At 41.7% G+C, this 14,471-nt stretch overlaps 1 protein-coding gene across 3 annotated transcripts in view; it reads right to left on the minus strand.

Moving 5' to 3' along the window:
• GNAL (G protein subunit alpha L) overlaps window positions 1-14,471 on the minus strand; it is a 314,416-nt gene that overhangs the window by 198,189 nt on the left and 101,756 nt on the right. Inside the window, exon 2 of one of the 3 annotated variants that reach the window (XM_050942160.1) lies at window positions 71-246. The exons of 1 other annotated variant lie outside the window; for it this stretch is intronic. In XM_050942160.1, coding sequence (XP_050798117.1) covers window positions 71-209 — 139 coding nt within the window. In that variant the 5' untranslated portion in view covers window positions 210-246. Of the gene's footprint in view, window positions 1-70; window positions 735-14,471 lie in introns of those variants that run through there. One more of the 3 variants, XM_050942159.1, reaches the window with a different exon arrangement.

Here is a 14,471-nt window from a genome sequence, read left to right on the forward strand (position 1 = left end):
GCTTCTCCGTTATACCTCTACCATGAGGCGCGCAGGCAACTGCACCCTCAGCCCCCCCCCACCCCCTTACCCAGCAGAAGCAAACGATGTGTGGCTTTATAAGCCAGTCTCTCTTTCTGCAACTGCTTCTCTATTTTTTTGTTGGCTTCTCGCTGCGCTTTCTCATCGATACGCTGATCCTCCGTTTTGCTGTTGCCCAAACACCCCATTGCTGCCGCTTAGGATGGATGTCAAATTGTGCTCTTTCTATAGAGATTTATTTACAGGAAATATGTAAGAGATGATAGGTATTTATATCCCTGCGACGGTTTCTGTTCTTCTTCCTCCGGTCGCTCAAATAAAATGGTCTCTGGTCGCTTTCTGATCAAACACAGTTTGTTTTTTCTCCCCCAAAGAGGTACAAGCAGCAGCCGGGAGAGGGAAAACGTTTTTAAGATGAAAAAAAAATCTGTACAAAAATGTCTAACACACAACGAAAGCGAGAAGAGCTCCTCCTGGAAACCAGCCTAACGCTGCTCTCCTCTCTCCCTCCCCTCCACACACACAATCCCTATATTTCTCTGTAAAGGTCTATTTTTGTCTTTCTGTGCTCAGCACTGCCTCTTTCTGTGAGACTACGAAACAGTCAAACTACAAACCCCACAGAAGTGAAAGAGAGAAGGAAAGACGTAAAAGCTGGATGTACCTGGATCGTCTTGGATTTGTCCTGCAACCTGCCAATTTTTGACCTTGAAAAGCCCCAAATTGTGTCACAGAAATAGAGTTCTAGTCTTAGGCTGCTACTTAAATTAATACTAATAAATAAATAAATAATCAATCTAGATCTGCTGTCTAAATAAAGAAAAAAAATGTGGCAGCTTCTTGATGCGGCCCAAAACTCAGACTGTTGTGAACTGGCACAGATGCACCACAAAAACAGATATCCAGCACCTGGATCCAGGTAGTTTTTCTTTTGTTGTTCTTTCTCTTTCTTTTTTAATTTAAATTTAAATCCCCAAAATTCTACTAACTAAATAAAGACATGCAGCTGTCCTAATTCTACTGCAGAATCCAGTGTATTCCCTATCCAGTACCATGGCAAGGACACATAATATCCGGCATCTAGAGCCCAGTGAAACAGTGTTTTGGGTTGGCCCCAAATTGTATCATCAAAACAGACAACTCATGCCCTGTAGCCGCTTCTAGTTGGCCAGCAAAACCCAGCTCCGACATCTCAGTGCAAGAGCAATATGTGCACAAACAGCACCTGGGTCTTGCAGAATCCAACAATATTTTGGCCACAAACTTCTAAATTCTAGCCTATTCATAGTGACCAAGCATAACTTCTCTTAGTCTACTAAAAAAAAAAAAAAAAAGTCTCTGAGCCATCATGGCAGATCAGCACTTAAAAAAAAAAAAAATCCGAACATGGACCCAGATCCAACAAGGTATACCCCCATTTTTTCACATATGTTCCCAAAACTATAATTTCTAGATAGACAGCAAGAAATCAGCATTCATTTACATTTACAGTCCTTAACTAGATTTTTCAAGTGCTCTTGTGCAAGGATGGATCAGGGACCAGATTCTGATACAGTGAAGTAGGAGCAGCTATACTTGGGGTAAAATCCTGGCCTTACTATTTTTGCTATTTACTTCAATAGCGATTTAACCCTCGGTCTTTATTTAGCAGATTGGAGGTGTCTGTGGCCAAAAAAAGAGGCCCATGTGGGTTTTCGGATTGCTCTTTCACTGAAATGTCAGAGCCTGGAATTTTTGGATCAAGCAGAAGCAGCAACGTGAGTTGCATATTTTGACAGTATGATTTGGGAACGAGGGGCCAAAAAATGGCAGGATCCAGCAGGTTCCAGTGCCGAGTCCATGTCTTTGCAATCCAGTTGAGCAGGAATGTATCAAAGTCTGGAGTTTTGCAGTGGAACTTGAGAAGCTGCTCTTCTCTATTTAGTCTGTTGAACATTTGAGTTTGGGATTTACAAATAAAAAGGGTTAGCTGGATAAAGGTGCCAGATAAATGTTTTTGCAGTGCTGCTACTTTACAGGGGCTGCTGCATTCTGAAAGTTGTTACTTTACCTCCATTCCTTAGACGGTTGAATTTGGGAGATCAGGGTTAAAAACTGGCAAGGCCTAGCAAGAACCAGATCAGTACTTTTCCAGTGCTGTTAAGTCAGAAAGCATACAGATCCAGATTTTTCAGGTGAATTAGGAGCAACATTTGTTTTCTATTTAGATGATCGTTTAAATTTGGGACTCAAAAAACTGTCAAGATCCAAATGAAGTGAAGTGCAGGATTTTTTAGGCTTTCTTATGCGGGGATGCATTACAAACCAGAATATTTTGGTGTAGTAGCAGTAACTACACCTGTTCTCTATTAATGCCATGGAATTTTAGAGTGAAGACCAAAACCTGTATGGATTTGGAAGGATCCATGTGCAAGAACTGGGTTTTTGTTACATTTATGTATTATGTGCCAGGATCCAGGCTTTTTTTGGTGCAATAGGAGTAACTAGACTTGTTCTCTATTCAGGCATCGGAATTTGAGACTTTGGGGCCAAAAGTTGTCTGGTTCCAGTTGCCAAATCTGGGGTTTTACAATACCCCTAGTTCCAGTATGTATTGGTGTCTGAATTATTGGAGCACTCATCAGGAAGACTTGCTCTCTATTTTGATGATACAAAAGACTCTGCCAAAAATAGTCAGGATCCAGGTAGATCCAGCTTTTACCTTTTTCCAAAGGGGAGAGTGTTCCTTATTTCCTTTCTGTCCTTCCCCAACCCTTTGACCCTCCCTGATCACTTCCTCTTGAAAAGGGATCACTTTGGGAATAACACACACATATGAAACCTGTGCACAGAAAGAACAGAATAATGTTTGACTGCAATTATAATCCAGTCTCTTTCTCTGCACAAACTCAGTATTGCCTCTCTAATCACAGTCAAACTACAGAACCCTACAAGTAGAAGTAAATATACCGTCTCCTATTGTTTTGGAGACAGATCGCAACTTTGACACACCTGCACACACAGAAATAAATCTATTCTTTGAAAGTAATCTGATTATAATCCAATCTCTTTCTTTAGACTGCCCAATTTCAGCAATGCCTCCATATCAGACCAAGAAATAGACACTAGAACAAAACACTCACAAGGTTAATGCTAAACCCCATATAAGAGAAGAGAGATACCTCCTACTCCCCCTGTCCATGACCTCCTCTAGAGCCTGGTCCTCCTGAGATGGGATCACAACGTGTTGTGTTTTGTTTTTTTTAAAGACACTTACACATTCAACCTATGCATTGAAATACGTTTGTGTGAGTGCAATCATAATACAACTTCTCCCTCTGTGCTGCGGACAAACTCGGTTTGCCTCACTGTGAAACCAGGAAACAGTACACACCCTTCAAGTGAAGAGAGAGCAACTAATTTATTTCCTGCTGTCCCCCTCTCTCAGGCACACTCTTTCCCTACTCTATATCCTGTTTCTCCTGAGAAGGAAGCATATATGTTTGAGACACACACTCAGATGGAAGCTGTGTCTGTGAATAACTGTGTGTGTGATAGTCACTGCTTCTCTCCGCAAGAGAACAAGAACTAGCCCCCTCAAAGCACACTTTTTCACTCCCATTCCGCTTGTATGTTGAAAGGGAGAAAGTGTCTATAAACAAGAAGAAATGGTGAGGATTAATAGAGAAATCACACGCAGATGACCCAGGTTAGTGCTCTCGGGCTCCTCCCTCCTCCCAAGGCGGGCGTAACGTAACACCGGCAGCTTGTACTGCCGTTGCTTTTTCTGCAAACTTCAGGTGGTTCTAAAAGCTGCCGATTCCTGGCAGCCAGCACCAGCAGCCTTCCTTCGCATAGTCACCGCTGTGGATTTCAATCTGACTTCGTAGAAAGAGCAAGAATAAAAAAAGGATATAAATAAAAACTCAAGCCGGACTGGAGCAAACAGGGCAGGCTCTTCCTGCTTGCAAAGACGCCTTCACTTTCACAAAACTCTCTCTCAGCACTGCCACTATCCTCCAGCTTAGGCATTGCGCCATCCGAGGGACGCTGTGCAGAGAGGAATCACTCACACACCTCTCAGCTGAACGCCTAATGCACCTACCAGCTTCACACACGCACTCAGGTAAATTGAACTCTCAGCTGTACATATTGTTCTTAATCCCCCTAAAAACGGGACGAACACTCTAACAGAAACAGGGTATTTTGTTTAGGGTCAGGTTGTTATTAATCGTTTTTTTGCCAGAAATGCTGCAGTGTCTCCTGTGAACTGTAGTTCAGGTGCCTCATACTCCCATTCTCTTTCCTAACTTCATAGATTACCACAGGGTTCGAAGGGACCTCAGGAGATCATCTAGTCCAAACCCCTGGTCAAAGCAGGGCCAATCCCCAAATGGCTCCCTCGAGGATTGAGCTCACAACTCTAGGTTTAAGCAGGCTAGTGCTCAAACCACTGAGCTATTCCTCCTGCCTAAGAACACACTAACCCTGGGTAGGTAGTCAAGAAAAGGCTATCTCTTGGCTGAGAGAAAATTATTCGGTAGAACTGCTCCCATTAACCAATGCAGGCATCAATCAGTCACATCTTAATGAAAAAAATCAAACCACAAAAAACTGTCAATGCAATTATGCTACAGTTACAGCTTTAAAAAGACATACAATTCAGGAACTACAAAGTTAAGGCTCTCATAATAATATTAATCTGACCACCTGGCACATAATATTTTTGATGACAAGACTGTTAAATACAGAACTAAATTAAGCATGTGGAAAAGTGAGTTCTGAAAAAAATTAGCTTTTTATCTTCCTGTGTTTAAATGTGTAACTTTGACAATGCATTAATAAAGAGGGGGTCTGCATTTCGTTTTCCCTTCTAAAAAAAAAAAAAGAAGAAAGGGGATGAGTAAGAAAAACTGAGTTTAGATTAAATTTGCATTTATATGGCCAATGTGAAGTTAAAATCTGTTTAAAATCGCTGGATAAATAGCAATTTCATTGAGGTGGACAGCTTGGAGAGGGTACAAGGGTATAATCATTAATGAATGGGCTTCCCTTCCCTTCACCTCCATGACTCAATTTACATGTCCCCCTTTCCTGTGCCCTACTCCTTCCCCCAGCATCAATCATCAGGACTCCCCTTGGTAATACCATGTCTCACTTTTTCTGTCTTTTTGCCCCACCCTCTGAAGTCCTCAACAGCGCACTCATCTCTCCATTAAAGGCCTCCAGATTAATACTGAAGGATAACAAGGAGCATAAAGAGGGGATTCACAAGGGTGGGGGCTGCAGATCAAGTTTGGTCAGGAAGAAGAGGGAAAGATTTGCAGATAAAAGCAGTAGGCAGACTGGCCCTGGGGGAAGTGGCAAGAGCCATGTGGGAATCAGGAACTGGAATCCAGGAAACTGTGTAGCAGACTAGATGTCTTCTGGTTACCTCAGTTAAAAGGCATCCAGTGAAGGGCATATGTGCAATGTGACTGATACCTGTCCTACTGAGCAGCAAGACTTCTCTTCCACTCAGGCATGTTGGCCCTTATCTAGCTCTGCTGCAGAAAGTCCAGGGGAAATGTCTACCCCCATGCCTCAGGCACTACAGGGGCTGAATTTAGATTTCTTGTAGAGAAGGGAGTTCACAGCTTGTTACTACTTTTATTTAACTGGAGGTATTTTTCTATAAAGACAGGTTATAGCATGGCAACTGCACATATGTTTACAACCCATTGATAGTGGGCCAGGACCTGAATTTAAATGAGGGTTCTCTTGAACCCACCAGTAACCAGCACTCCAAGTTGCCTTTACTGCATGTCTCGACACCACAGTCCCTGTGCTGGACAGATTTGTGATAGGCTAGGATTGCCTCCATATTTACTGCAAACACATCTGGTCTCTGATTTGTTTACCAAGGTAAAATAAAAAAATAAAAGGTATACATTTAAAATAGATGCACTTCAGTTATTTTACTGCTTGCTAACACTTTCATTTGGGAATTACAGTTTTCATGAGCCTGGCAAATACCTACTTTTCAGATACTCAGTTTCTAATTATTCCACCATGTACTACTTACTACCTGTTCAAATTCATAGACCAGCTTTAATGCTAAGGCCTGTAACAACGGTCAGTGTTCTCACTTGGCCACTAATTTTTGTAAAGAAAATGTGCCTTTCTCTTGCATGGATCAAGGTATTCTATACATTTTTTGAATGACTGCATAGTGACGTAATGCCCGTGTGACACACAGGAATGTTGGAAACGGAATGGTCTTTATTTTCTGGACTGACTGGATATAAGTCAGGTTTACATAAAATTAATATCCATCACATGACAGATGTCGATATTAGCTGACTTCAACAATTAGTTACAAAGTTGTGTATTTGCCTCAGGCCCTGATCTTGCATCAGGACTCCCTACTGCAGATGAGGGTTGCCAACTTTCTAATCGCACAAAACCAAACACACTAGCCCCACTCCTTCCTCAAGGCCCCACCCATTGCCCTGCCCCTGCTTACTACATTCCCCCTCCCTCAGTGTCTCGCTCTCCCCCACCCTCACTCACTTTCACTGGGCTGGGGCAGGGGGTTGGGATGTGGGCTGCAAGGTGGGGCCAGATATGAGGAGTTATGGGTGCAGGCGGGGACTCTGGGCTGGAACAGGGAGTTGGGGTGCAGGAAGGGGCTGCAGGTTGAGGCAGGGGCTTGGGGTGCAGAAGGGGTACAGGCTCTGGGGGTGTGGGCTCTGAGGTGGGGCCAGGGATGAAGGGTTTGGGGTGCAGGAGGGGGTTCCGGGTTTGGGTGGGGCTCAAGGCTGGGGCAGGAGGTTGGGATTCAGGCATGATCTTATCTTGGTCAGCAGTGCTGTGGAGCGAAGGCAGGCTCCCTGTCTGTCCTGGCTCCACACTGCACCCCGGAAGCAGCCAGCAGTCCAGCTCCTAGGTTGGGGCAGGAGGCTCTGTGCACTGCTCTCACCCACAAACACTCCCTCCCCCACAGCTCCCATTGGCTTGTGTTTCCAGCCAATGGAAGTGCAGAGCCAGTGCTTGGGGTGGGGGCAGCACACGGAGCCCTGTGCCCCCCTCCCCCTTTAGGCATTGGACCCGTTGGCCACTTCTGGGGCATAGTGTGGTGCCAAGACAGGTAGGGACTAGCCTGCTTTAGCACTACAGCACCGCTGACCAGACTTTTAACGGCCTGGTCAGTGGTGCTGATCAGAGCTGCCAGGGTCCCTTTTTGACTGGGCTTTCTGGTCGAAAACCAGATCTGTGTTAGCAGATCCAAATACAAAATCAGGGCCTTGAATAACCATATGATATTTTCATCTTTATCTTACCTTCTCCTCACCTCATGCATCTATTTATGACCATTACTCATTGAGTTATGTGCAATGTAAGTTTTATGCTCTCAGGACAGTGACCATGAATTGGGTTTTCTGAGGGGCCTAGTATATTTCTGGATGGTTAAAATAGTAAGTAAAAAAGAGCAATAACCAAAAGGAAGGAAAGCTCTACATCTGGAATAAGAGGCTTATAGGGAAAAGAATATCCCTCTGCATTTTCATTTTTATGTAAAATGAACCAAAATTGCATATGTGATGTTTCTTGAAAAGGATCTCACTATCCTTCTCAAAATGTTTATACTAGCTTTCTGCATTGTGTGATAAATAGGGATCTAGTATGTTTGGTGGAGTGGCGAGTTAACAAAAAGGTGCCTCAAAATACAAAGGCCGGTTCTGCCCAAATAATTCTGCTGTGATAGGCCATGTCTACATGAGAATACTAAGAAAAGTTAAGGCAAATCAACTTAAGGTTTGAAGTCAATATGCATTAATTAAAGCACATTAAATTGCCACAGGGATGCTCCCATTCAGGAGTAAAGTGGTCTTTGTTAACTGTAACTTAATCCTCTTGAGGCAAATTAAAGCCCCTTTACTCCTGAATGAGAGCATTCACACAGAGTTTAACATGCTTTAACTTGTATGCATTGACTTTACACCTTTAGCTGATTTGCCTTAACTTTCCTGAATATCCCCACCACATAGGTAGACATGCCCAGGGGGCTTGTCTACACCACACAGCTTTTAGCGACAAGGCTGTGTCACCACTAAGGGCTGGTCTACATTGGGGGGGGGGAATATTGATCTAAGATATGCAACTTCAGCTATGTGAATAGCGTAGCTGAAGTCAAAGTATCCTAGATCGATTTACCTCGAGTCCTCATGGCGCAGGATCGATGTCTGCGGCTCCCCGTGTCGACTCCGCTACTGCCGCTCGCTCTGGTGTAGTTCCGGAGTCGACGGGAGTGCATTTGGGGATCGATATATGACGTCTAGACAAGATGCGATGTATCGATCCCCTAAACATCGATCACTACCAGCCAATATGGCAGGTAGTCTGGACGTACCCTAAAAGTCAGCGTGTGTAAATGCTCTTTGTCAGTACTTTGTCAGCACTTTTGCAGCCAAAATACTTCCAGCCCCAGGAGCGGCATTAGCTTTGTCTGCAGGAGAGTGCTCAGGCTAACAAAGCCGCGTTCACACTGGCACTTGCATCGGCAAAACTTTTGTCTTTCGCTGGTATATTTTTGATATTAAAATATTCTCTGGGAACCCTTTTCATAAGCCCCCATCAGAATTAATATATTTTCAAAAATGAAAACATTTAACATTGGTTTTTTAGTTGAAATGCTGATGCAGCCATTGGTTCAGTATTTTCTTTTCTTCAAGCTCTTGAATAACATGTCAATATAGTGTCATCGATCTGTTCAAGTACCCATGAAAGACAAAAGTTTTGTCAACAACTTCACAGAGTACACATACCCTGAGTCATATCAGATTTTAGAAGAGGAAAGGAGGGAGAATTTTGCTTTGTATGTAGGTCTGAGAACAGCTGTTATCTTACATTTTGCAAAGTGCCAGGAATAGGAGATTGACACTATGTCGTGTAAATACATTTACAATATCATGCATGAAAATTGGCCTGGCAGCCCCTTTAGCTGCCAAGTCAGGCCAGGCCAATGTTTAGTTTTATTAGATGGGATGGATACTGGCTTTTTAAAATTATTATTTAGAATTACAACATATCAGAGTAGCAGCTGTGTTAGTCTGTATCCGCAAAAAGAACAGGAGTACTTGTAGCACCTTAGAGGCTAACAAATTTGAGCATAAGCTTTCGACGCATTCAAGGATTGGGCTTTCATTGTACAAGCACTGTACACAAATAACAAAAATAGTCCCTGCCCTAAAAAGCTTACAATGCAAGGCCACATCTACAATACAGGTGCTATAGTGGCATAGCTACAGCCTCATAGCTATGGCCATGGCTACACTGGCGCTTTACAGCGCTGCAACTTTCGCGCTCAGGGGTGTGAAAAAACACCCCCCTGAGCACTGCAAGATACAGCGCTGTAAAGCCTCAGTGTAATCAGTGCCGCAGTGCTGGGAGCCATAGAGGATGTGGTTTACGTGCAGCGCTGGCGCTGCGACCACACTCACACTTCAAAGCGCTTGAAGTTTCAAGTGTAGCCATACCCTATAACTCTGTAACCCAGTAGTGCAGGCATAAACTACAGTGATACCCCAGGCGAAGGTACCTAGGTTGAGGGAAGCATTCTTTTAACCTCACTGCATCTACACCGGAGGTTAGGCTGGCATAGCTGCGGTGCTCAGGAATATGGGTTTTTTACACTGCCAAGCATCATAGCTCTGTTGACCTAAGCTTTCTAAGTGTAGACGAGGCCCAAATAACTGTTTAAGAAGTATGTTATTGCTCTAAGAAGTGTGTATTGGGGGAGAGGGGGCATTGGTACAGTGTTGCTGACACTTGTGATTTTATCACAAGTTTCACACTATTTGGTGTTTTCCTTAAAACCACATTTTTTAGAATCCAGTGACTCAGAATTGCAGCTTTCAGTTAAAATAAATGAATAATAAAAATAAGTTTCTAGTCCCTCATGGTTGTGAAGAAAAACCTGGAAACATCTGGCACATTAGAAACTGGAAAGCAAATAGTGAGAGTCCAGTATTTATCATTCCAGATATCATTATTTTGGGGGGCCTGACTCACAATTTTGAATGCTTAGGGTTGGCAATAAATAAGTTTGTTAAAAACTTAAATCTTGAGAGGGACTCTAAAAGACATGCAGAAAATTGCAAGGTTAACCCTGTATGACAATATTCAGTTGATGGTTAATTTTTATATCTGATTTATAAATACCTGTAAACAGGGATTTGATACAGCAACATTGAAAGTCCCTGAAATCTACCTATTAGCAGCTGTTTCTGCTTGGGATCAGCTTTAGCACTATGCTATCAACATCATTAAACACACTGACAAGATTGTGCTTTCGTTAATTAAGGACCCACCAGAAGATTTTTTTTTTTAATGATATGCAGAACTTAAGAAGCTACATTTCTGATGCTGTTGTAAAGGTATGAAAACTATTGTAATAAAATGCATTGGATTGTCAGCAGTGCTATGAGCCCATTTATTACCACTAATAAAGATCAGATCATAAGTTTCTAGTAAAGAATCATTAGATGAGTTACAATTATTATAGGCTTTTATCCAATTCTCCATATATGCACTTTAATTGAGAACACTTGATTTTAATTAAAAAAACTCCATAACTTTTGGCTAGAGACTGTGTTATTAAACTTTAGATTGCTCAGAACATTGTCCATACATCTCCAGGGAAAGGCCTCTATGAATCTGTTAGACCTGCAAAACATTTACCAGAGACACAAACCTGTGAAGATGTGTACCACTAGAATACAAATAACGATGTTCTGTCTGTTCTTCCATTAAACAAAGTTACACTTCTCTTTGTATTTCCCCCCCCCCCACACACACACACACTTTTTTTTTTTTTTTTAGTTCTTTTGATATTCAGTGCTATAGGACATTTGGCATTTTAGGAAATGCTCTTTACTTTCTTTTGTAAATTATATCTGAAAAATCCAAAGCTATGTTAAAAGATTATTACTGAGTCTGGAAAATCAAGCATTCTAAAATTAGCAAATGCCAGAATTTAAGATTCCCGGTTCAAAATTTATTCAGTCCCCTTGTACATATACATTATCATATGCTTTTTAATTACTAGGTTACATATTTTTTCCACAGGACTTCTGCCTCATTCAGTGCACAGAATGAACAGTGCTCAGGGAATGAGGCAGCTGTTCAATATTTTTATCCTTACCGTTCAGTTAGTGTCTTCTGCCTTATTTAATATATACCATGCAAAACCTGTGATTAATACAGAATTGTTCATTTCTTTATATGGTCTTTTTTAAAGAAGACTCATTGCCATAATACCCAAGTGCCTCACAAATATTAATACATATATATATATTCACTACAGATAGCCTCAATGAAACTTGAAGGAGGCCACCCAGTGAAATCAGTGGCACTGCCAGAATTAGAACTCCGGACCTCCTGACTCCCAAATACTGTGCTCATTCTTCCAAACCACACTGCCTTTATACAAGAGGTGCTGAGCAGCCATAGCTCCCATTGACTTCAGTTGCGAGTGTGCAACACTTCTGCATATCAGACCACTGACTGATGTCTCAGGCTAACTACCCAGAAAATGTGGAAACACAATTAGTTGCTACCTGCCAACATTTTGGTTTAAGTCACTTGCTCAGTATCTAAATAAGAACTCTGTGACAGAAGCACAGATAGAACTAAGTTCTCCTCAGTAGCATTCACCTGACTTATGCACAAGACCACCCTCTCTCTTTCTGCAGCCCACTGTCTTGTTTGCTCTGTCTTCCAGCTTCCAGAGGATATAAGGCAGTGATCCTACAAACAGCCTCATTTACTATGCAACTGAGATTCATTCCAATAGTGGTAAATTTCTGAAGAGTGAAGTTGGTGTAAACTGGGACATAAGAAAGCTGTGTCTTTCATGCTCCATAACCAAATTTAGCAGCTGTATTTTGTTTTGCAACTGATTTTGCATTGCCTTCTCCATTAAAATTATCCTATATCAGAGTGTGTATTTGGTACATAATGACTTTGAAAACAGGGGCCTTAGACGTTCCCACTGCCTGCCCCTTCTCATGCAGTTTTGTCAATCAGAAAAAGTTTGCCTTCATTGTTAATTCCCCCCCCCCCCCCTCTTTATCTAAGTGATAGCAATGTTAGCTGTCCCATCTTCTGCAGGAGGGCATAAGCAGCTAAAATGCCTTACAATACGTTTTAGGTTGTGTTTTAAGACTGCTGTATCTAACATCTTCATTATGGGAGTTTAGATGAAAGGGGTAAACCACCAGCCTAGGAAGCATTTCTCCAAGAGTGTTGCTCTGTGGTATGTCACAGAAAGTTTTTTTTGTTAAAATAATATTTCCTATTTTATGATGTTATGGAACACTATGTCTGAAGTCTCTTTCTAATATATCCTCAGGTTACATCAGAATTTTCTATAAATCCTTCACTATTTGTCCTGTCTACTATTCCACTGATTCTACTCACACTACACTGTTCACCTTCTCCCACCATCCCACATTCATTTTACCATGCTGCCCTCCCCTGGTGCAGTTTTTCATGACATCAGCTTTTCTGTCTGTAACATTCTCTGTAAGTCCTTCTACAAAAAAGTGAAGAAGAAAAGGAAATCACCACTCATGCCAACATCTAGATTTTGAAGTGCATCCCATCTATCTCCTATGTGTCTGTCTTTTAGATGCTCAGTTCTCCATTGTCTTCTGTGTACTGCACAGTTCCAAGCACATTAACAAATACTGACAACGTTTGTGGTAATTTTTTTCAGAAGTACCACATTTTACTGTTTCCCTTCTACAGAGAGAGAATAGAAATATCTTTTTTCTATTTAAGTCTGTACCAGTGAGCTTATATACAATTTGCAGGATATTCTATTTTGCACTGGCCATGGACAGTATTTTGTTACCATGAATTTTCTGAATGTATACAATACATTTTCTTCTCCATATTTTCCACGGAAGAGTTTTTGAAGGCTTAGTTTACAAGTCAAAAAGTCCAGATGTTGACAGGCATGTAAATCCAACAGCAGATTTAAAACACACTGATTGTAGAGTTCTGTTTTTTAAACAACCCTATTACATTTTAAAGAACAATATTTTTAAAGTGTGCAATACACCAATATTCATCTATTAGATAAATCACTTTAGCAGAATTAAAGAGGAAAAGATCTAATTTACAGTACTCTTGACATCGACACGCATAGTAGTTTTCCAGAATTATTAGGGTTGCTCAACCTTAAAGTAAATATAAATAGACCTAAACTACTCTATTAGCATCCCAGAGTACCAAAATAATGTAAATACTGTATTCCGTAATATTCTAAATAGCTGCTGTACACCATCACTGGGCAGACTTAATCTATAATCAGACTTGTTAGTCTTTGCTTGGAATCTGACCACACAAACATTTTTTCTGGATTTACATTATCCATAAGTGGAGTAATTTTAATCTCAAATATAAACACAAAACATTTTAAGAATTAAATGAAAAATGTACTATGCACAGCAGAATATAACATTTTGTCTACTAAGGACTAAATCCGGATTGCATTATGAAAAACTCTCATTAATGTCAATGACAATTTCACACAAGTTATGGTGAGGAGGAGTAGGCTCTTAAATGGCTAATAACCAATCCTCACAATGTTTTGTAAAATGGGAACATAAGAATACTTTGCAGTAGCAGGAAATACAGTAGTGCAAACCACAAACACTATATGTTAGTAAATCTAAATTCATTTATTCTGAGCCTTATTCTTGGTTATTTTGGAAAGTAAAAGATTGGCAGTTTCCACTGTGCCTGTCAGAACCATCATGCTACAGGCTGAGACTTCACTCCCATTTTAGCGTTTGTGCCCACAGCCAGCTTCTTTGCTGACTGGGTTCTATCTCAGATTCCCCTTTCTGTACACAGAACATATACAGCACAGTGTTTGATATTTTTTATTACAAAAGCCTCTCTCTCTATCATTTTAGGCCTTCCTTAAAAAACAAAAAACAAGAACTTAAACTCCAAGAGTAAGGAGGCAAGGGGAATGTGAAGTCTGAGACAAAGTCAGTTGTCCCCTGCTTCAGAGGCACCAACTTTGTTAATTCTCCAGGAGGTGCTTGCCCCTGCTCGGTCCCAGGCCCCATCCTCCTCCATCCCTTTCCTGAAGACCCCACCCCCACCCCGCCTCTTCCCTACCCCGAGCATGACCTGCCCTTGCTCTGGCCCCTTCTCCCCCTTCTCCTGCACGCTGCTGAACAGCTGATCCCAGCAAACGGGAGGTGCAGACACTGATCAGTGTGGCTGCTGGTGAGTGCTGAGCACCATTTTTTACCCCGTAGGTGCTCCAGCCCTGAGCACCCACGGAGTTAGTGCCTATGCCCTGCTCTGTTGATAGTCATTAGATAGGTGGTTGCCCATGTCATTCTTATGAGGCTTTTTTGTACAGCCCTTATTTTTTGTTTCTGGAGTAGAGTTTAGGGGATGGCTGA

Source organism: Gopherus flavomarginatus, chromosome 2, assembly GCF_025201925.1.
Source record: "Gopherus flavomarginatus isolate rGopFla2 chromosome 2, rGopFla2.mat.asm, whole genome shotgun sequence".
Lineage (NCBI taxonomy): Eukaryota > Metazoa > Chordata > Testudines > Testudinidae > Gopherus > Gopherus flavomarginatus.